Source organism: Musa acuminata, chromosome BXJ2-9 (genome assembly GCF_036884655.1).
Source record: "Musa acuminata AAA Group cultivar baxijiao chromosome BXJ2-9, Cavendish_Baxijiao_AAA, whole genome shotgun sequence".
NCBI lineage: Eukaryota > Viridiplantae > Streptophyta > Magnoliopsida > Zingiberales > Musaceae > Musa > Musa acuminata.
In genome coordinates this window covers 42478551-42502003 of record NC_088346.1, presented here as the reverse complement: position 1 = coordinate 42502003, position 23453 = coordinate 42478551, and the positions used below count along the sequence as shown (strand labels likewise).

General features: G+C 36.9%; 1 protein-coding gene across 6 annotated transcripts; it reads left to right on the top strand.

Annotated features, from left to right (window-relative positions):
* Positions 1 to 240: 240 nt before the first annotated feature.
* LOC103998629 (probable protein phosphatase 2C 67) lies at positions 241 to 23453 on the top strand. 6 transcript variants are annotated; one of them, XM_018818447.2, is made up of 13 exons: positions 242 to 631; positions 793 to 1008; positions 7342 to 7608; positions 7685 to 7820; positions 8682 to 8790; positions 10166 to 10202; positions 11498 to 11542; positions 12969 to 13021; positions 14366 to 14530; positions 16761 to 16844; positions 21503 to 21592; positions 21688 to 21735; positions 23132 to 23453. In XM_018818447.2, exons 3-13 carry the CDS (start codon positions 7419 to 7421, stop codon positions 23249 to 23251), a joined length of 1077 nt encoding a protein of 358 aa, XP_018673992.2. In that variant the 5' UTR covers positions 242 to 631; positions 793 to 1008; positions 7342 to 7418; the 3' UTR covers positions 23252 to 23453. The 6 variants fall into 6 exon arrangements, with proteins under 6 accessions (XP_064982537.1, XP_018673992.2, XP_064982539.1 ...); XM_065126467.1 differs by having other exon boundaries at positions 793 to 1041; XM_065126465.1 differs by lacking the exons at positions 793 to 1008; positions 7342 to 7608 and adding an exon at positions 2125 to 2687 and having other exon boundaries at positions 241 to 631.

Here is a 23453-nt window from a genome sequence, read left to right as displayed (position 1 = left end):
ACTTGTTACACCTTTCTTCTCGCCAAGTTGTATGCGTGCCATGTCCCTTACGCAAGCTTTAACACTGTTGTGTCACGCCCACGCCTCTACTGTCGTCTGATAATGATTCAATGAATGATGTAAGCATCTCATATTGAGCTTGTTGGCACAGTGGTGCAAGATTAGGTAATTAAGAGTTGAAGAACACTCCTTTTGTTCTCGGTCATCCTATAAATAGGTGTGTGGGGGAGGTCTTCTTTGGTACTTGCAAGCCTCTTGAGCTCCACTTGTTCTTACCCTAGCTTTATTAGTACCCCATTCTTTTCTCTCTGTTGCTGGTAGGAAGGCAATGGAGGCGTTTTTGGTGATGCTGTTGACAGAAGATAGAGAGCACAGATGGTGACCTGCAAGCTCTTCTGCATCTCACTCCTTTGTGCTCTCTATGCTTCTGTCATCACCTTCAGCCCCTTGCCATGTCCACAGCACCAGTAAGCAGCTTGCTAATAAACTGTTCTATTGCATTTGTTTCAGCCCCAGAACTTTTAAGGACAGTCATCAGAGGCTACCAGAAGCTTATTAATTCCAGGTTTACGATGCTCAGATGAGATCTGTGAGCACCCAAGTGCTGTGCTTTGGCCGCCTCCTGTTCAAGGTATGCTTGTTCTTTACATTAACTAGTTCTGCTCATGGATCTATTTTGATGCATATGTCCTGTCAAAGCACGCTCTTAATTCATTGACAAAATAGTTTTATAGTCCCAGCTTTGCTGTGATAGCTAGGCATGAAACACCTCTGATTTGATTGCTTAATTAGGTTCATGTGAATCATAAGTCCAACAGGATGAAGGTGACTCAAAGTGTGTGTGTGAAAGAACTGGTAAGGAATCTGGAGCTGAGCACTTGAAGAAGACATGACAGTGACCAGGTCTTGGGAAGCAATTAGAGCTGATGGTGGAGTGTCCAACTTACATGATTCATTCACTAGGGATGCACTACCGCTGAACTAGCAATCATCTTCATGACCATAAATGTGAGATGTTACATGCATTCTAAAACAGACAAAGTAAGCTGCATCTTATCTTATTGTTGGATGCAATGCATGTAACTAGCAAGTGATAATTGCGTTTTAAGTCATTTGTCTGTTTCCTTTGTGCTGACAAAATAACACAGTAGTAGTATTGACTTCTACTTTATATTTTTAGCAAAATAGGTTATTGCAAAATTGGGTATCACTTATTTGCTCTAGATAAATATTTTGGATGAACACATCACACACGCGTTATTATATGTTGTTCATATAGCATGTAATTTTAGTCTTGATAGAGAATATTATGGTGCCAATTATAATCCGTAAGTTGATTACGAAGGCTTGGGAGAGGTAATTGTCTATTGACAATTAGACATGATCCCCTTGGCTATTTAAGTATAAAAGTCAATTTAGGCACTTTACGTGTAAGAGGAGTTGGGTCGGAAAATTCACCTCAACTCGATGTTGACCTTTGTGCAAGATTCTCGAGAAGATTGTAACTAATCTTAGAACTACTTGGGATACTTACGGACCACATCGGAGTTGTCTCAGATACCTTAGCTCCATAGTGATCACCCTATTAGATCGTCACGAGGGTAAGTTAGATAATTTTACGTCTTTAAGTCAAGATCAAGATCAAATTGTCCCGGGTCGATGACATCAAAATAACAACAAGCTTTAAGGACATAATTCACTCTACTGAGGGCATATAATTTTAGGATAATAGAATTAATAAAATGAAAAGTGATATGATTATTTTTATTCATTTTAGAGAAATAAAGATGTGATTCTTCACAACCACTTCACTCTTCTCATGTATAATAGGCGGTTTTACTGAATGTTGTGGACCTCCATGTATTTTTGGTTATATTGTGCATTGATTTGTAGTATAATGTTTCATATAATAATATATTTATCTTCAATATTATTCACATGTTGACATAAAATGGAATGTGTCATTATATTTATTCAATGAAAATTTATCATATTTGCTACAATTTCAAATTAATTCTAAAAAAAATGATATGATTATTTTACTTTATTACATTAGATGAATCTTTAGAAATTCAAGGGTCACTCACCTGCCTACTGATTCGAAGTATTTGTGGGCCCATGCAGGTCCCAGGCGTCTTATATAGCGAGTATTACGGTGGCTGAGCGGGTAAAGGTCGAATAGGAATAGGTAGAGAAACGTGTCTGTCATCGCGTGGTCTTGAGAGGCCTTACAACATGGTCTGATGGCGGGTCCCGCTTCTCCTCCATTAGAAGAAGAGAAGGTAAGGAATTGGGTACCGTCGGAGAGGTAGAGAAATATGTCTTTCACTGTGTGGGTTTGCCGTGCTAATTACGGCTCAAGACGCCTAAGAACGAGGTCCGACCGAGCCGGGTTCGAGCCGCACTCTACCTCCGATCTATTAAACCTAAACGTCATCACGTGTCACAAACCTGCCTAGTGATTCCAAGGATTGGTGGGCCCATGTGGGTCCCCGGCGTTTCTTATCCAAGAAGGAAAGGTAGCGGAGCGGGTAGGAAAGAGATCTGGAAAAGGTTTGTTTTAGTTTCGATCAGCCCTCACCTAAACGAAGAGGAAGGGAGACTGAAGCATCCCGAGAAGCGCCGACATCACCCCCATTTCCGAGCTTGGGCCGACTGTCTCGCTGAATCGCAGCAAGAATCCGGAGGTACACGCCGTGCTCGCGCTCTCCCTATCGCTGATCTTTAAGATTATTCGCTCTGTTTGATTTCTTGGGCGTAATACGGGGTTTCTTTCGCCGCGAAAAGAACGGCATTATTTGTTGTCAATGAAAAGTGCGGTAGAGGTTTGCTTTCATAGGATCAGGGGAAAGAAGGGCTCAAGATTGAGGAATCTTGAATTGTTTCAGCTGGAAATGGCTCGATTTCTTGAATATATATGCATATACGGATATGTTGTCTCTCCGGTTGGGGATGTCGAAGGCACTTTGGACAACCTTGCACACATGAGCTTAGACCACATCGGACTGACCATGACGTTAACGACATCTTCCTGTAACATTTTTGGTACTAGAAGGAGGGCCCGATTTCGTAGAAACTCTCGCCGTCGATCTGCTCAATGAACGCTTGAGCGAAGAAGCTTTGCCCCCGATTGACAATACTTTCACTCAGGGGGGACAATAGCCATCCTTTCCGCACATCGTTGCGTCCATCTTAGTGCAAACACCAATGTGGTAGTGGCATCTATTTAATGATTTAGGTCTCTCACCCCCAAGGAAGGTCTCAAGCCACCTACTCGTCCCCGTGAGGTATTTTTAAACCTCACTTAGCAAGTATAGACACTAACAAGGATTATACAGGTCATCGCTCTTCTTTTGCCCTAGTTAATCCAACAGATGGTGCCACCAACTCAACCACAGTCCTCGGCTCTACTACCACCGATATCCGTCGATATTCCCTGACCCGACGTGGTGCCGACATCCTAAGAGTGCTTGAGGCTTATTGAACTATCAGTCGGGGGGGCACTTCTGTCCCTGACCGTGGAATTCAACGAGTCGCACCACTCTCAGTTTGCCCCACTTGAATTCGAGGCTCAGTTAGTGGACTCAACGAAGGATTCCTTACGAATCCAACTATAATAGATGGACCAATGTTTGGAGGAGATATAGCGAGAGCTCCAAGAGTAAAGGGGAAGCGTTGGTCGCCCCCACCTCGGGTTAGTTATCGACACTCAAAAAATCTAAGAGGAACCAATTCCAGTGAGCTTTTGTCTCTCGTGCTTGGAGGCATTCGACGGTAATATGTCGATCCAAAGGAGCACATTGCAGCCTTTCGCTCCCATATGTCGCTATATGGCACTCGGATGCCCTAATGTGCCGCACCTTCCCGACCATGTTAAGAGGCTCAACACGAGAATGGTATGCTCGCTTGAAGTCACTTTTCATTGGCCTTTTTGCCCAGTTGGCAAGGGAGTTTGAACTTCACTTCATTGAGAACATATAGCCTTGGCCTTTAGCAGCAACAATCCTTAGGCTCGGGCAAGGGGAGGAAGAAACGCTTGTAGACTTTGTCACATGGTTCATCAATGAGATCCGAGGCGTAGTAAATGCCCATCCATCACTCATAATATAGACAGACCTTCATGATAGGACTGAGGCCCTTGACTCTTTCGGTCGTTGATAGAGAGATCATCGACGTTTGTACACGAGACACTTCAAAGGGCCAATCAATATATTGTTGCATAGGCAATGGTCTCGGGTAAGTATGAGGCAAGTGGCACCTCGAACGCTTAGCGTTTTCATCTCGGAGGCACCTTAGACAACCTTATGCACATAGGTCTAGATCATGTCGGGCTGATCAGGATGTCAATGACATCTTCCTGTAATAGTAAAAACTCTCTCTGAGTTGTTTTACGATATTTCTTTTCTTTAATAAGGTTTTGTTACATTGATAAAATTCTTGTAATCCTATGTTTGATTACGTTTTAGGAATTTTCCCAAGAAAGAAATTTAAGATTTTTGGTATTAGCATCTCTGTTTTTCTTCTTTGTTATACATGATAAAAAACAAAAGAAACTTTTACATCCTTGCCATTAGTGGAAAGTGGACATTGTATTGATTTGACTATCATTTATTGATTTGCCATTAGTGGATAGTAAATGTTCCTTCATGAACACATTATTTATTGGAACAATATGTGCGTTAATGATATATTTGTTTTTGCCTTATCTTTTAAATTTGGAAAAGTATATAAAGTTTGATATGAATGATTTTTTATTGAAGAAATTTGTTTGTATGTATAAGCACTTAAGCAGTTTAAATAGCCATGATGTTTTCTTTTTAGCTAAGAATATTTTTGTGATTATAATCAATATAAGAGTGAAAAGTCATTTTTCACTAACATGTTTTCTAATTGCTTTCTTTTGCACATTCGATGTCACATCATATATTTATAAAAAACCATAATTTTGTTATTCATAATTTACAAAAGACTCTTTTTTTATGTTTGAAATCATATCCTTGTCTTTACAACACTAAATACTTTTTAATTGAAAAAATCGCATCTTCTTAGTAGGGTCATAAGTGACGAAAAAGTCTCCATCAAACCCTCAGATCTATTATAAAATAGTAGGTTATTTTGAAAATAAATATAAAATAAAAACACATTAGCAACTACACAGTACTGGTAGGAACTTTCGAAAAATCATTAAAATAATCTTTCATATTCGTGAAATATATAAATGTCAATAATTTAATATGAAATGATAACATATCAATTTATTATAAAACTCATGTATAAAAAAATATGATAATTCTTATACAATAAATAAAATCATGCATCAGTTATATACGACATATGTTAATGACATATATAATATCCCAATAACAAAGATGTTTATTACACTCGATGGTAGACTCCTAACAGCGGATGAAGAGACATATTCTACGGGACGGATTCATTCCAATAGTGGTTGGAGAGAACCTATATCGCACTCCCATCAACGGATAGAGTGGTATCCCTTAGTCACTTAAGTGAGGACACGCTCCTCTCAACAACAGTTGGAGGAATTGTCTAATTGCCATGTTTGATGGCCCACTAATCCCTGAAAGGAATCGTCCTACCTGCTCTCGATAGGGATACGTAGTCAATATTGATAATTCATTTACATTCATCCATTCATTCATATATGCATCCATAAAGTAGTATGATAAAGTTTTACGAGGGATTATGCTCAATATATGATTTGCCAGACTATCTCCATTGGTGGCTCCACACTATGATGGACCTATAGCTTCTTTTACAGATCATAATTTTAATGTGGACCACTCAGTATAGTTACATATACTACATAGTAACAATCATATCAATATCATCAATTTAATCTAAAAAAAGTGAGAAAACCAATAATCATTTTAAAATGACACATTCAGATCAAATTTTTAAGTTCATCAAATCATAAAGACATGAGGTATTAATATCTCAATAGTCCTCAATCAACTAGATCCCTGATTGGAATAACTTAATTAACTTGAACCAAACTCAATTCAATTAAGACCCAATGGAACCAACCGTAAATCCTTGTGGAATCAATCTGGAATCATTCTAGGCTAGTCTAATTTAGACTTGATTGATTTTAATTAGGTCAAGTAGGTTTGAACTAGTCAAGTTAGTTTAGAATCGTCCTGATTTGGCTTGAACCGATTAAACCTGTCTGGTTCAATCAACTAACGAGCTCAAACTAATAAAGGGAGAGAAAAATGAACTATATCGTATAGTGCAGCCTTGGACGGGTCATGTGCGTCGTATATACCTGATTACCTGTCCCAAGTTACTTGGCCACATGAGTTGCATTATACCTAGCTACATGGGCTAGGTCATGTCTAGCTATATAGGGTGGGTTCTGCTTGGCCACATGGGTTGAGTCATGCCTAACCACATGGGCTAAACCATATTTGTTCACATGGGCTGAGTTATACTTGGACATATGGGCTGGGTCACGTTTGGTCATATAGGCTGGTTTAACCAATTAATTTAACTCGGGTCAAACACCAATTTGATCATTCTTATTAAATTATATTTTAATATTTTTAAAAATATTTTAAAAAATTATAAAATAATAATTAACCTCAAATCCATTATTTTTCATAAATGAACTTATTTAGATTCATGATTTTAAATTTAAAACTAATTAATATCAAAGATTTTAAAATATGAATAAAAGCTAGTAACAAAAAAATAAAGAATCCTACCTCTCCTCGGAGAATCCTTTCCTAAATCCTTCTACAGCCAAGCTTGGTAGGAATAAGGAAGGAGGAGCCTCCTTTATATAGGAGAAGATAAGCTATCCCCAAAAGGTAAGTAATAATTTAATTTTTATTTTGCTTTCACACACAAAGATAGAATTGGAATATTTATTTCTTATGGTTCACACACAAAAATAGAATTTGAATCATTTACTTTTTAAAAATCACATTACTCATTAGGAAATAAATCAAACAATAATTAATTGATTGACATAATTTCTAACTTGTCAACATTATTGAGGAAATCAAATTTAATCATTTCCTTAATTATACTATACAAACAAGGAAGTTAATAATTTAAATAAAGCAACATATTATTTATGGTAATTTGATATATGTAAGGGAGAAAAAAATAATTGGTGATTACATTCGATGTAATTGCTTTTGATTAAAATATATATTTGTATGCATAAGCGATTTAAATAACCATGATGTTTTCTTTTTAAGCAAGTATGATTTTATGGTTGTAATCAATAGAAGATTGAAAAATCATTTTCTTTAGCATGTTTTTTCATTGCTTTTCATGTACATTTTGGATATGTGATATTTACTTGTTCAGGTACTTGTCTCGTGTTCTGAGGCTTTAAGTCATTGCTGCTGCAGTCATAGTCTTTTCTTAAGGATATTTAGGTCAATATGGCTGATCATAAACGTGGGGCAAACTTCAATGATGATGATCCAATTACAAAGAGGTCCAAAGGTATTGATGTTGACACAGGTGTAGAAAATAAAAGCATTAATGCAGATTGCAGTGTGTCAGTAAACAATCAGTCAGTTTCTGATGAAATGAACGGCAAAAAAGAGAGTAATTTTGATGACAAGCTCTGTAAGGACTGCAAGAACTTTTGTCAAGGACTTATAACTGATAAACTCATCAGAATTTACATCTTCATGCACTTCAGCAGACACACCACAACAGGGTAGCATGGTAACCTGTATTGAAGCTGATGCAGCAGAAGACAAAGGTTCGAGGCACACAATGGAGGATGCTTCGGTAGTCCTTTTAGATGCAAGCTTGGAATCTCCTGGAAAATTGAGGTACTTAACAGTTGTGTCTTCATCTTTGTGACTAGCTATTATATAAACCACTTCAACCAGTTTTATGCCTGAATTCATTCTGATGCATGGCAGAGTTGAAATTAACTTTTTAAAGCTCATGAAGCTTGTGCTACGTTACTATCTTCAGTGTTAATCCAAGATGTATATACTGCTGTGTGCAGTTTGTAATTGCTTAGCTAAGCCAGGTAGTTTTGAATAAATGTCTTGCATCATATTTTTCATCTGGATACTTTCTCGAAAAGAATTTTTTTCATTTTTCTTGTGTTTTTCAATGTAGTAACAACTCATGACAAATGTTTTTCTTTGTCATATGAGAAATTGTCATATTCAAGAAAAACCTTTTTCAAGCTGCTGTCTTATACTGAAGATTTAATAGTTCATCATATGTATGCTCATTCTCTTTGCAACGAGTTGATTGAAATAAGTGGATGAAACTCCTAATGTTTGTTTACTTAGCTTAGCATCATTAGAAACTTAACCAGATTATACATCTCACAGTTCATAATCATATCTGAAGATTCTGTACATCTTTTTTCTGGAAAAGAATTTATGTATCTGTAGTTTCATAGAGAATGTACTATGTGATCATGTTATTTATATGTATGTTGTTTAATCTTGGTACTTCTAATTGTATGCTGTAATGACTATATAGGCCGAATTTTATCTCTGTGCTAGTCATTATATGTATCTAATTCTAGAGAACAGCCCATGACTATGCACACAATGATGGCCCATGACATGCAGTGTCTTTTTGTCATGCTTAGAAGATGATAATTTCTTTTTCTGCCTCTGTTTCATATTAAAATTTGGAAATTTATCTGAGCTCTGTCTGTACCACAGATGTGCACATTTTGCAGTTTATGATGGGCATGGTGGTTGCTTGGCTGCTGAATATGCACAGAGGCATTTACATGCAAATGTTCTTGCAGCAGGGTTACCACGTGAGTTGGTGTGTCTGCTTGGTCTGTGTTACCTGATTTTTTGACAAAATGTAATTTGTTGATAAATTTTTTCTTTTCTGTTAGAAATTTAATTGTTACCAGTTCTTGAATGCTATACTGTGATAACAGGAAGTAAGATGTTCTCAACTGATGTCTTACGGTATGCGGAACGGACTTTGTTCCCGTTGCCAATATAAGCTTTTATTGTACCTATGAAAAATAAGTAATGTGAAGTTCATGCATGAGCCTGCTAATACTTTCTGTATGCTGTGAATGTACTTATTTTGGGTAAATTTAGTTGCTCTTTAAGCATATATTAGGTTTGCATGGCTAATTATAATTAACATGTTATTGGAAATCAAAAGAAAAATGATTGAAATTTGTGATTGAGAATGGCCATTCTATTGGAGATTAGGTGTGGACTGTCTCAGTCCAGGCAATCAGGTTCAGGAGTTGGCAACTCAAAGAATCTTAAGCATTAATATATTTACTTAAATGAGAGAGAAATTTTTTTTCACAAAAGTAAGTTATTTTTGTTGACAATCTTCTTTCTTTTCCTCATATATTTTTCCCTCTTCCAAGACAGTGGACTCCTACACTCCAGGAAGATCCACAGTCCACCTGTTAATCTTTGGCTATCAATTGTTGTTGATGGAATTTTGGTCTCAGATCTGTCACTGTTGAGAAGTCATCGATATCTGTGACTCTGTCAAGAAGACACCCATAGATGGGAAAAAGGAATGATTTGCAGTTGCTAATCTCTGGCTATCAATGGGCCTAGCCAGTTTCTTCTGTGTTCTGATTATGAACTTGGGTCTGCTCTACCCTGGGCATCAGGATATGGTCATTGGTTTGTATTGAAGCCAATGTGGATCAGCTGTTTTGATATCATGATCATATCTAAGTTGCTTTGTGAATCTTATATTCAATGTACATATTTTGCAAATAAAGTTATAATATAATTCTTCTTAGGTTTTGGGTAGGTGGCATTTCTAGTGTTGCTGCAGATGATAAGCAGCTAGATTTGATAATTTCTTTTTCTGAATTTGTACCTTGTTTTTTTTCATAGCCAACCTGGGAATATAATTTCTTAGGCTTATAGATTTTACAATACAAAACTCAGTATTATTCCTTTTGTTGACATTATTTACCTTTTCCTAAACATTGATTCTTAGGTTGCAGGTAGAAGCATTTTTAGCATTGTTGCATATGGTTATACGCTGTTTCAATTAACCAAGCTTTAGATCTTACACTCTAGTGGAACTAGTTCTTCTGTTTTTTCTTTTTAAATTGACTTCGTTAAATTATATGTATGGAATGCATTATATATTCTGCTCATGTTCTGATTTTTATTCTCCATCTATCTCATTTTTAATGTTGCAGATGGATATCAAGGCAGCCAAAAAGGCTATCTTTGAAGGTACCTTATATTCTTAATGTTGAGATGCCTATTGGGCTTAAATGTGAATAGGGTGTTCTATATGAAGTGTTACAAAGTTGGAAGATCAGCTTCTCTTTGTTATTTATTCCCAAATGATATTATGTGGTATGTTTTTCATGGATGAAAAGATATTTGCTTTTATTAGTCTCTTATTGGGAATGATGTTACTGGAGAACTTTTCTTCCAAAGAAACTTTGATCTAAATAGTTGTTGACAATCGTGCATGACAATTATCAAAGGTCTATGTTGTATCTAGAAATTGAGTTTTTTCTTCAAATAATATTCTCTATCTAGAAATTGAGTTTTTTCTTCCAATAATATTCTCTCTCTCTCTCTCTCTCTCTCTCTCTCTTTCTTTGGGAGGGTTGGTCAGTGATGGTTGTGGGTTCTCTTGTAGTTGAAAATTATAAACTTTGAATGGTAAACAAAAATATTACTTTTTGTCTTGATTTTTGAATGGTTAGAAGTATATATGATCAGGCCCTAGCTAGAAGCATATATGATTTGAAGAAAACTCTTTGCCGAAAAAAAGTTGCTAATAGGCTTCCTTTTATTATTGTTTAAATCATTGTTAGTATCTAGTATAATTGCTGTAGGTGTTGTCCTGATTCATTCACCATTAACTTAATTAACTGGTGTGTGATAGTAATACTTCAGACTATCTTGATGATTCACGTATCAAAGTTTTAAATCTCAGTTTAATACTAATTTCAATAATCTACTGGACTGATAATACTGACCCATACTGCCTGGTGTTAGCTGACAAAATACAATAACAACAATAATCCCAATTATTTGAGGTTGGCTATATGGATCTTTTATTGTCATTGAGATCAGTGAAAAATTATATATTTAGTTAAGTTCAGAGTACTTAAATCCTTATTTATAGTTTTTATTAAGGTCTTTTTATGTCTTCTTTTATCTCTCTTCTTACGATTAACATTAATTATTTCGTATTTTTTGACTATTGCATCTAGAGGTCTTCTTAGCAAATGCCTATATCATCTTAAATGATTTTATTTTATCTTATTCTCTATCGAAACAATACCTAATTATTCATGTATAAAACTTTTTTCTTTTTATCAGCTGAAAAAAATATTTTAAAAAATACCAATCAGTACTGGAGCATATGAAAACTTATGACACTGACCTGTATCTGAAACCATGCATGATTAAATATATATATCTTGCTACTTTTTTGTGAAAAACCATGTTAAGGAAGACTGCCCTTGGCTCACTGTAGTCACTTACATTTATGTGTTTTTAACCATCAGGTTTTCGGAGGACTGACGAATCGTTACTTCAAGAAAGTGCTAAAGGTACAGACAAAATCTACTTTACTTCAATACACAGATTTTTCATATGTAGTCTTCCTGACACACTGTTACTGTGTCAAATGAAGCAGTATATATTTACCCTTGTTTTAAAGAACCATCTATGCTGATGCTATTGCATAGTGATCAGTCAAGACAATCATCAATGATACACAGGTAAAATGTGTCTTCAGAGAGAGCCCTTGAGGAAGATGATGGGGATCAACGTGCTCCAACCAGGATGTGGTCTTCTTGAGTGGAAGTCCTATGATTAAAATCTACAAGTGAACTGTGTAGCTCCATTGGTAGATTGATCACCATGAGTAACCTGCCCAAATGTTTCTCCTCATGTCAAGTTTGTTAATAGTAGTTCATTATCATCTCATTAATTTGTCTAAAACTTTATACACACATGAAAGCATGTAATTGACACATGAAAGCATGTAATTGACACATGAAGCCATAGATGGTGGGATCTCTCAGTCTCATCTTGGAACATCATCTCTGGTCCTCTTTTAATAATTTAAGGGTCTTAAAAGAATATAATCTTAACAAGATGGGGCATGTGCTGTTTTGATCACTTCTGATAGGCCATAAGTTCAGTTTTGTGCATAAGACTGATTTTATCATCTGTTGCATTTCGAATGCCTCATGTGGGTGTCACATGCGACAGGTGTTGTATACTGTCCAATGTCAACCGAAAATTTATGCAAGATGGCTCATATTTGTATACTCCCTTCGCTCTTTCCTTTTAATGTCCACTATCTAACCTAATCTTGAACTTCAGGTTTACTGTTCAAAATCATATGCTTGTTTTTGTAGTATTTTTTGATCAGTAGCATGATTATCCCACACTAATCTTAGTTCCTAGTTTATAGGTACACTTGCATTGGAACTGTTTTCTTATCCATAAAATTGTTAGCCAATCAAGAGTTAATTTGGTTTCTTATTGACTATTGACAAGACATTATATCATGTTACATTCCTTATGATTATCAGAAAGGTGTTCTTTTAATATAATGAAGCATTATTCATAAATATCCAAAGAGACAGTCGTGTATGTAATCCACTGCAATGTGAGATCTTGAGAGGGTCAGATATGTGCAGCTTATATACGAGGACAGTGCATATTCTCGGTACTCAGGAAGCAACGTAGTATCTTTCGTGAGGTTGCATTGTCTCCCTCTGTGTAACATTTAGTTTCTTCTTATGATGCATGAAATACTAACGGCTGTTTCCATTTAATTTAGATATTGATTTTTGAAATTGTTTATACTTTATAGCATTATTACATATCTAAGAATATACAGTAGCAGTTCCTAGTCATCTAAGAATGGTTAAGATTTGAACCAGGATAATTATTTGTTCTCTTTTCTGAAAAAATTTTGGATGAATTTCACCTGATCCGACTTATATTCTAAAATCTTTTCAGGGAACTGGCAAGATGGTGCAACTGCTGTTTGTGTTTGGGTTTTGGGGGAAATGGTTAGTTCTTTTTGCTTAAATTTTATCAGTTGGTTGTGCACGAGCTTTATGGTGTACCCAATAACATGAATGTCTGTTCAAGGTGTTTTCCACCATAGGCTCTCTGAGAGCTTTTCTTACTAGAAATTTTAAAGTTGTTAATCTACAACCCATTGCATGTGCATAAAACTCGATGTTCACAGTGAAGGTTCAGAAGCAAGTGACTGCATAGATTTATATGCAACAGAATTACAAAGATAAATTGTTTCCTTTATTTTCTTTCATACATAGCAATGCAGTTATACAATTTAGTAGATGCAAAATATGATTTTCATATAGGGGTATAAGGTTGATATTAAGACATGTGAAAATTTTGGCTGAAACCTGATTATGCAGCTGACAAAGCAACACAATCAATATTCATATGCCACTCTGTAATGCATTTATACCACATTAATTGCATAGTTATTTCACTGATGCTTGCCAATGTAGCTGAATTGAGATTTATATGGACCCATGTGGTGTTCAATGCGAAAATGTCTTATGCCTTGTGCTTCTTTGTTCTGCCAGTTTGTATAAACTACAATCCTTGTTTGAATTTCCCTAATGGTAGTTCTTGCACATTGCAAGTCCCATGGTGGTTTTGAAGGAATATTGTTTATTCTGAGTTTGTTGTTGATAATTACAAAAGTTTGACTTACAAAAGGCTAGTTATAAATACCGTCTTTTCAATATAGTACATCTTTTTTTCCAAACATTTTGTTTTGATGGTCAGCAGCTATATCTATACCTTTTCTAGCTTTCTGTAAGGAAATGAGAAAATTTTGCAATAAAGTAATCCCTGTACTAATGTAGTGTTGTTTGAAATTGTACAACATGGTTTACAACATTGATTGAATTGGTGGATGTTGACTGGTATTCCCAGTTCACCAAACATCAGTTAGGGAAGCCAAAGCTTGGCACCATTTGGTATGTTGTTGTTTATTGTTTTTTTAGGTAGCTCCATAACTACTTTCTTCTTTCTGACTAGGCTTTTCAGATTTGATTTTGCCTTGCTCAGTGAAGTAATATCTTCTAGATTACATTTGTTATATTACTGCTGCAGATACTGGGAGTTGAATGACAATTTAAATTTTATATATAATCTGAACAAGGACACTGTTTTCTGCTGTTGCTTTTGGTGGTCGACATAAACACTCTTCTATACAAGAATACATCTCACTGTGAGAGGATGTTTTTTTTTTAAGCCAGAATTCAGTATTTTACTTATATCTACAAGCTCGAATTTGCGCGACAATTTTTATCTGGAAATGCATATATTCAACCAGCACTTTTCTTTCTAGTCATGAATTGCTATTCATCCAGGTGTTAGTTGCTAATATTGGAGATGCTAAAGCTGTATTAGCACGTTCACCTAGTGTGGAAGGGTCACAAACTCTTTCAGATGAAAGAGGATCTCCATTGAAAGCTATCGTTGTGACGAGGGAACACAAAGCTATCTATCCACAAGAACGTGCCCGCATCCAAAAGGTAAGAAAACCTTTATGTCCTGCATAGAAGTTTGTTTCATGCTTGTCTTGTAGTGAATCTGTGCACTCAATGTCATTTCTTTGGGAACTACCATTTTTTATGTCCATCCTCTTTAATATATTTGAATTTCGGTGCATTAGCATTTGCAACAGATGATTGTACTATCAGTCTATGGAAGCAATAGCCAAATTAGTGTCCATTTAAATATGTATGGAACTCTTGACATCTGTATGATCATTTACTGAAAAATATTTGTTGAAGATGTGTTTAGATGCTTAATTTTTCTAGAGTTACTTTAAGTTGATTCATAAATTTACATTTATGATGCTAAATTGCTTAATTCCTTTAATCATATCTAGAGTTCTTATATGCAGATATTGTTTTTTTAATAAACAAAACTATTCTTGTGATCCTAAATATGTGTCACACATTGAGTTTGATACTTCTTTTTTGATACGTAAATTCTTACATTTTTGTTGAATCATTAAATTCTCCTTGTTCTTCTGTCACCTGAAGCAACTTGCTAATCATTTTTTAGGTATAATAAAGATATAGCATAATTTGTTCATTTGTTAATGCTTATGACACAATAAGGCTTGTTGATAATTATGTCTATAATGATGGTATCTTATTTTCTAATTGAATAATCTTTTCCTTTTAACTCATTGTCTTTGGGTACCAAACAGTCAAATGAGTGATTGAAATCATTGTATTTGGGTACCTACAGAAAATACTTTCCTGTCATCTATTTTGGTAGTTTTTATACTTGTAATTTAAAGGTAACCCTTTGCCAATTATTTCTCATATGCTAAATGCATGATTGCATATGTTCCATTTTTGATTTTATCAAACTCCTGTATTCTGTAGAAACTGGCTCCTATCTTCCTTGTTTACAATCAAGTTGTGGCTAAGAATTAATTATCTTATTTAATGACCATCTGAAATTTTTGCAACACTTCCTTGACTATAGCAAAATGTTTATTGCTGTATCCTTGTTTGTGCTGCTACACTTCTTTCCTTGGTTCTCTTTGCTATATGATAACTTCCATCATGAAGTGCTTCTACAAGATATTTCTATGTAAAAAGTGATACTCTTGTAATCCCCTACAAGTCCTATTCTGTTTTTTGACTACGTCTTAAGATCCTCTTCTGCCAGCATTGCTTCTCAATGGTATATCCATATCTTTCTTTTCTATAAACAAAAATTTCATTTTGCACTATGGTCTAAAAGATAAATGTTAACCTCATCTTTTTATGGTTTAACATATCAGTGTTGCTCAGTAGGGGCTAGTATTTACCAGCACAACAACCAATTGGACAATTTCTTCTGGTTTGATCTGGAATGGGTTGTACATTTGGTTAACTCAATACAAAGCTTAATGGATAACAAGTAGACCAGTAATGAATGGAACCAGGGTAAGCCTATTGCTCGGTACCAGTATTTTTTTTTTAATTTATGGTAATTGTTATGGAACTGTCTTTTTCTCTTTTCCTCTGCCCTCTTCTCTCGTTGCTATGTTACTGTCACTGCCTCCTGATGCGGTCGCTGCCTCCTCCTATCAGTACGTGATGCCACCTCTGCCTCTTCCTTTTCCGTGTCTGTCTTCTCCTCCTGCTCCTACTCGCTCCTCTCACTCTCTTTCATTTCTCACTTCCTCTCTCAGATCCATGTCGGTCCGCACAGGGCTGTACTGTCACATGGTATCCCCAACTATACGGGTACCATACTGGTCTGAGCAAATGTTACTATTAGTACTAGACTGAGATTTGATCTTATCGTCTTGGTGTGGTTTCTTTGGGTAAACCAGTCATTGATTAATTCAACTTTAGGGTATCTAGAGTAATATAAATGGGTGATTGAAGTTTTTATAATAAACATAGCTTGTATCACCCAGCAGGTTTCTGTAATGATGTATATGGAAGTAGTGACAACTTCTGCTGTATGGTAAACATTCCATAACTGGTGCAAGAAGCATCAGCAAGGATCTGCATGTGTATTTGTATAATTGCATCATGCAGCAGTCCTGTTGGTAAGATGACTTGAGAAGTTCAGTTTCCTGTCGAAGACATAGTTCTGACCATGTATCTCGGATTGTAACTTTTTGAATTTTCTGATCTCTAATTTCTTTTGGATCTGAATTTCTTGTTCGATCTTAATTTGACATTTCTAGAATATGCTACTATTTATGTTGGTGGTAACTTAAAATGACATAGTTTCTTGTTTATGTAGACTGGAGGTTCTGTGGGTTCAAATGGACGATTGCAGGGACGGTTAGAGGTTTCTAGAGCATTTGGGGATCGCCAATTTAAAAAGGTTGTGTAATGTAAAATTTTTAAATGTTTTTGGGTCTGAAGGTTCTTTTATGACATTGAATTAATTCTTGACATTCATGGCTCGCAAGCATTTACCATATGTCACAAGACAATCAGGCTTCACCAGACTGTTTGCTTAAGTTGTTTTTGACCCATATGGAAAAGCCATTAGTGTTGAATCTCGAATTTTAATTATGAAACCAATCGATATGTGTTTATGTTTTAATCTACGTTTTGAGTGACGTAGGATGCTACGATCAGGATGAGACAATTAAAGCAGGAAGAATCATGTTGTGCCGGAGGAAAACATGTCAGAAGATTGGACGTCGGACCGGTGGATCGGTCAACGTATCGACAGAAGGCTTCGGGCCGTGGATTCAAGCATCGGGCTAAGAAGAGCGGATATTGCGCCAAGGATATCGGAGTTGCGGAGTCAACTGGCCGATTAGGTAATAGGCCGCAAGAGAGGACGATGCGCCGAAGAATCGGACGAAGCGTCGAGGGACCAATGACATGTCGGACAACTTGATTAATGCTTAGTATTAATTGTCTAAATCAAAGTGTGTTTTACATGTGCAAGATTAACTATGATAGCAATGCATGTAGCAAAATGAAGTCCCGGAGTCAAAGACACGATTTCATTGGGAGTTCGAGAGTTCGTCGGAAGTTCTGTCGGAACTAGCCGAGAAGTCTTAGAGCTTGCTAGAGAAGCTCATCAGAACTCGTTAAGAAGATCGTCGTGAAGTCCAGGAGCTTGCCGAGAGTCAGTCGGAACATTGCCGAGAGATCGTCGGAAGTTCGTCGGAAGATCGCCGGAAGAATAGACATAGGGACTTGTTTAACTTAGCAAATATCTTAGGATTTCGTAGTTAGCATGTAATTGGGCTTGGATTTAGGCCAACCCAATTAAGGGCCAGCTAGGCCCATGTAAGAACTATGTTAGGCCCAATAAGAGGCCCAAACAATGCCCCAAGAAGTCTCACCGTCGTGGCACAGTCTTCGAGACTGTGTCAAGCAGTGGTACCGCCAGTCTGGGCGGTTGTACCACCCCTGGCAGGGTGCCAGGCAGTGGTACCGCCAATCTGGGCGATGGTACCGCCCAGGGTAGTGTCAGTGTCAGATTGACACTGGGCGGTGGTACCGCCCAGCGTAGGCGATGGTACCGCCTGTGCCCGGGGAACCCAGGATGAGAAAGTTTTAGGTTCCAAGTTTGAATCAACTTGAAGCCTATAAATACCCCTCTTATCCCTGGTTAAAGCACACAAGTACATAGAGTTTTATAGTGAGAAAACGCTGCTGCAATCTCTTTAGAATTTTCCTCCTTCATTCCAACTTTAGAATTCTGTTTAGAGAGGAGTGTGTGTGCTTGTAAGGGTTGACTCCTAAACCCGGTAAAAGGAGAAGAGGGGCATAAAAGGTGATTGGCCTTCGCCTTTTGAAGGAAGGCCTCTAGTGGACGCCGCTGACCTCGTCGGAGGAGGAAGTCGAAAGTGGATGTAGGTCACGTTGACCGAACCACTCTAAAACTGATGTGTTCTCTGGTTTGCATTTTATTCTTGTCATTTACATACTGCAAACTACTTTACTTAGTCACTACACTTCCATACGCTTCTAAGTTATTAAGCTTCCAAAATCGGTTTTTGTCGAAATTAGTTTTTATCGTACGAAAGTTTTTAAACCGATGTTATTTTACCGATGCACTAATTCACCCCTCCTCTTAGTGCTGACCCCGATCCCAACAATTGGTATCAGAGCCTCATGATTTCTCAATTGGTTTAACACCTAAGAGAAATTATGACAAAGGTAAATAGCACAATTCGAAAAGAGGCAAACCTGTTAGCTTGCTAATCTCAAAAAGGAAGCAAGAAGTGCTATCTTGCAAATCCCAAGAGAAGCAATGTTTGCCAAGTTACACAATTTCAAAAAGAGGCAAAATAGTACATCTTGCACATCTCAAAAGATGTAAAATTTTACTAAACTTTTTATGTGTAAAATTTGATAGCTTGCATACTATAAATTTGCATACCAAAAGTGTTATCTTGCCTATCTCAAGATGCAAAACATGCTAACTTGCACTTTGTAACGGAAGAAAAATTGCTAGCTCAAACAATGCAAAGGAAGCAAAAATTTGCTAGCTTGCAACTTGCATATTTCAAGAAGCAAGAGTTGCTTTCTTGAACATCTCTAATTTTCTAGCTAGCATGATGTAGAACTTGCTATCTTAAACATTATAAAGAAATGCTATCTTGCACATCGTAAAGAAAAGCAAATATGTCAATTTGCACATCTTTAAATTTGCTAGCTTGTATGTTGTAAAACTTGCATATCTAAAACTTGATAGCATGATGTAACACTTGTTAAATTTTTTAGCTTCAAATTGGATGATGATAAAACTTGATATTATGTTTTCCATGCAATGAGTTGAACTTTATTTCCAAACACATGAATAGTGGACTTCTCCTTTTTGTTGATGACAAAGGGGGAGAAGTATGTTGATGTCATGCATGATTTGATCATGACATGTTTGCTTGTATTTTTGAATCCAAAAGTTTCTATCAATAAGGCATATTGATAGGGGGAGTTTGTTTAAACTCCGAGAGTTAAAGTTAACTCCATCGTCGATTGGTTGTCCTCATAAAAAAGGGGAAGATTGTTGAATCTCGGATTTTGATGATGAAACCAATCGATATGTGTTTATGTTTTAATCTGTGTTTTGAGTGACGTAGGATGCTTCGATCAGGATGAGACAATTAAAGCAGGAAGAATCATGTTATGCCGGAGGAAAACATGTCAGAAGATTGGACGTCGGATCGGTGGATCGGTCGACGTATCAACAGAAGGCTTCAGGCCGTGAATTCAGGCATCGGGTCAAGAGCGGATATTGCGCCAAGGATATCGGAGTTGTGGAGTCAACTGGTCGATTGGACAATAGGCCGCAAGAGAGGACGATGCGCCGAAGAATCAGACGAAGCGTCGAGGGACCAATGACATGTCGGACAACTTGATTAATGCTTAGTATTAATTGTCTAGATCGAAGTGTGTTTTACATGTGCAAGATTAACTACGATAGCAAGACATGTAGCAAAATGAAGTCCCGAAGTCAAGGACGCGATTTCGTTGGGAGTTCGAGAGTTCGTCGGAAGTCCAGACGTTCGTCGGAAGTTCTGTCTGAACCAGCCGAGAAGTTTCGGAGCTTGCCAGAGAAGCTCGTCGGAACTCGCCAAGAAGATCGTCGTGAAGTCCAGGAGCTTGTTGGGAGTTCGTCGGAACATTGCCGAGAGATCGTCGGAAGTTCGTTGGAAGCTCGCCGGAAGAATAGACATAGGGACTTGTTTAGCTTAGCAAATGTCTTAGGATTTCGTAGTTAGCACGTAATTGGGCTTGGATTTGGGTCAACCCAATTAAGGGCCAACTACGCCCATGTAAGAACTATGTTGGGCCCAATAAGAGGCCCAAACAGTGCCCTAAGAAGTCTCATCGTCGTGGCACAATCTTCGAGACTATGTCAGGCGGTGGTACCGCCCAGGGCCCAGCGCAGGCGGTGGTACCGCTCGTGCCCGGGGAATCCAGTATGGGAAAGTTTTAGGCTCCAAGTTTGAATCAACTTGAAGCCTATAAAGACCCCTCTCATCCCTAGTTAAAGCACACAAGCACAGAGAGTTTTATAGTGAGAAAACGCTATTGCAATCTCTATAGAATTTTCCTCCATTCCAACTTTAGAATTCTGTTTAGAGAGGAGTGTGTGTGCTTGTAAGGGTTGACTTCTAAACCCGTTAAAAGGAGAAGAGGAGTGTAAAAGGTGATTGGCCTTCGCCTATTGAAGGAAAGCCTCTAGTGGACGTCGGTGACCTCGTCGGAGGAGAAAGCTGAAAGTGGATGTAGGTCACGTTGACCGAACCACTCTAAAACTACTATGTTATCTGGTTTGCATTTTATTCTTGTCATTTACATACTGCAAACTACTTTACTTAGTCAATACGCTTCCATACGCTTCCAAGTTATTAAGCTTCCGAAATCGGTTTTCATCGAAATTAGTTTTCATCGTACGAAAGTTTTTAAACCGACGTTATTTTATCGATGCACTAATTCACCCCCCCTCTTAGTGCCGACCCTGATCCCAACAATTAGTACCGTAGTTTAACAAAAACTTCCTAATATAAGAGTGGGAGACATTGATTTTCTGTTTAATCTGGTAGCATTCCTTCTATTTATAGTACTTTTGTCTTATGCTGTTCATTTTCTGACATGAATTCTCTTAGATTTTGGTTTACTTCTTTAGTTTCCTCGTAATGGATCAAAAGTATGTGTTTTTGTAAAATATTGATAGCTCAGCCTTCTATGACTTGGTTTGCAAGATCGTGCAATTGATTTTTCACCAACTCAAGGTAATGACCTATTTTAATCAGTAGTGAAAACCATAGTGATGGCTTTTGAGGCATTGGATCTGGCATCAATTTAGCATGGTTCTAGTCCTGTGAACCTCATTTCCCACTTGTAATGCTCAGTATTCGTGGTTTCTCACCCCTATTTTGATCGACTGGCAGAAAAGATCTCCAGAGGAAATAGATTTCTCCTCTCTAGTTAGTTGTCTGATGTGAGTGTAGTGCATCAAGTGTGCTGTCCATGATTAACTGATGCATCCAAATCAATGGCATGCAGTTTGGAGTTATTTCATCCCCTGATGTTCATTCTTTTGAGCTTACAGAAAGAGAGCACTTCATGATCCTTGGTTGTGATGGCTTGTGGGGGGTATGTAGTGCCTGAAATCCTCATTTATCAGTTAGACTTATTTTCCTATAATGTATGATGTGCAGCCATATTTTACATTTGAATTGCTAAAACAGGTTTTTGGGCCTAGTGATGCTGTTGATTTCGTTCAAAAGCAGTTAAAGGTAAATACTGCACATACTTTGATTCCTTTTATGGCTTCTTGTGCTTCTTTGATAATCATGGGCAGTTCCTAATACTCTTGTCATTCTTCACCACAATTGTCAAATAAACTATTTTTTATTGAGATCATACTGGGGATGGAAATATACCTTCTGAACCTAGAAAAAAAACCAAAATATCATGTTTGGTTTGCTTTAGCCTGGTTTCTTTTGATTGATGAATTTAGTTCAATTTGATGATATGGGATCCGAACAACTTCTAGTTTAATTTTTGATCTGGCTTTTCTTTATATTTTGGCAGCGAAAGAACCACAAAATACTAAACTGAACTGCTTAGATACTACATAATGGTATGTTTAATCATAAAGTTAGTTTGTTTTCCATGTAAATTTGGTTCAGTTCCATTCGGAATCTGCAAATCGAACCAGGAACTGTAGGGTATCTGATCGTAGTTCATTTTTACAATGCATCATGCACTCCGAATATATATGTCCTGTCTTTGTCCCCTGCTAATGTGGTAAATTTCTTTTTTTAAGATCATTCAGTACAATAATGTTCCGACTTCCAAGATACCATAGATCAAAGCTTCAACTGAAACATAAAGCTTTTCCAATTTTTATGGATCATTTGATAAGATAAATTTAGCTCCTGAGCTTCAACTTCACATTGTGCAGAAGATGACTTTCGAGTGCTGGTCAATCTTAAATAAGTTAATAATTAGGATTTTAAAAATTCATAGTATATTCCTGCTCTTCCATTTAGTTGAGTATATTAGTATAAGACATTTATGGGTATTTTCTGTAAGAATATATGTAATGATGGAATTACTGATAATGGAATATCAATGTTTGTGATATGGCACCCTAAAAGTTCTGTAAGTGGAATATTGTGGTTTTTACCTTGTGATTTTGATTATTAGTGATCTACCGATGAGAACTCATGTTTGTGGTGATCGAATACTTGCATTCTTTTGGGACATCATCCTATAAGTTTTAGAAGCAAAACTAATTTAAGAATGGATAATAAGTGTGTTTTCGTACTGTAAAAGTTCCAGAGTAGCAGTATTTTGTTTTCATATAGTTTTGGTGATTTAGACGTGAATTTTGTGTCAGTATCGTGATCTTTAATATAACAAGTTGTTCAATTTCCAGTATCTATGTATCCAAAGATCAACAAAGTGCGAAATGAAACATCATTTCTTCTGTTTGTTGATATTCATCCATGTGTATCCTTTTATCTAGTGAATGTCTTTTGGAGTTCGTCCATATATCATAACACGTTTATTGGTCTTCCCAATCTTCGCTGGCCGGTGTCATTCTACTTTGAGCCCATAAATAAAAGTTGTTCATTGCTCATTCAACTTTAACCGATGGCGTTTGTTTAACATTGTGTATTGCAGGAGACATCATCTGCTACTACTGCAGCCCGTCGCCTCGTGAGGGAAGCCATTCGTGAAAGACGCTGCAAGGATAACTGCACGGCCATAGTCATCATGTTCAAGCATGAGCGTCATTCATGAATACATACATCCATTTGATGGCTGAATATTGTGAACACTCCCCATTGTACTGTTCATTTTTTATGTTCTTGTCCTGGGGATTTGTAGCCTTCATGAGGCTCTATAGTGGCATGCACTGTGTCTGAGCTATCACATGCCCTCCTGTATTCCAGAATGATAGTTGGAAAATTGATATACCCAAAATCAGAATGTATTACCTCAA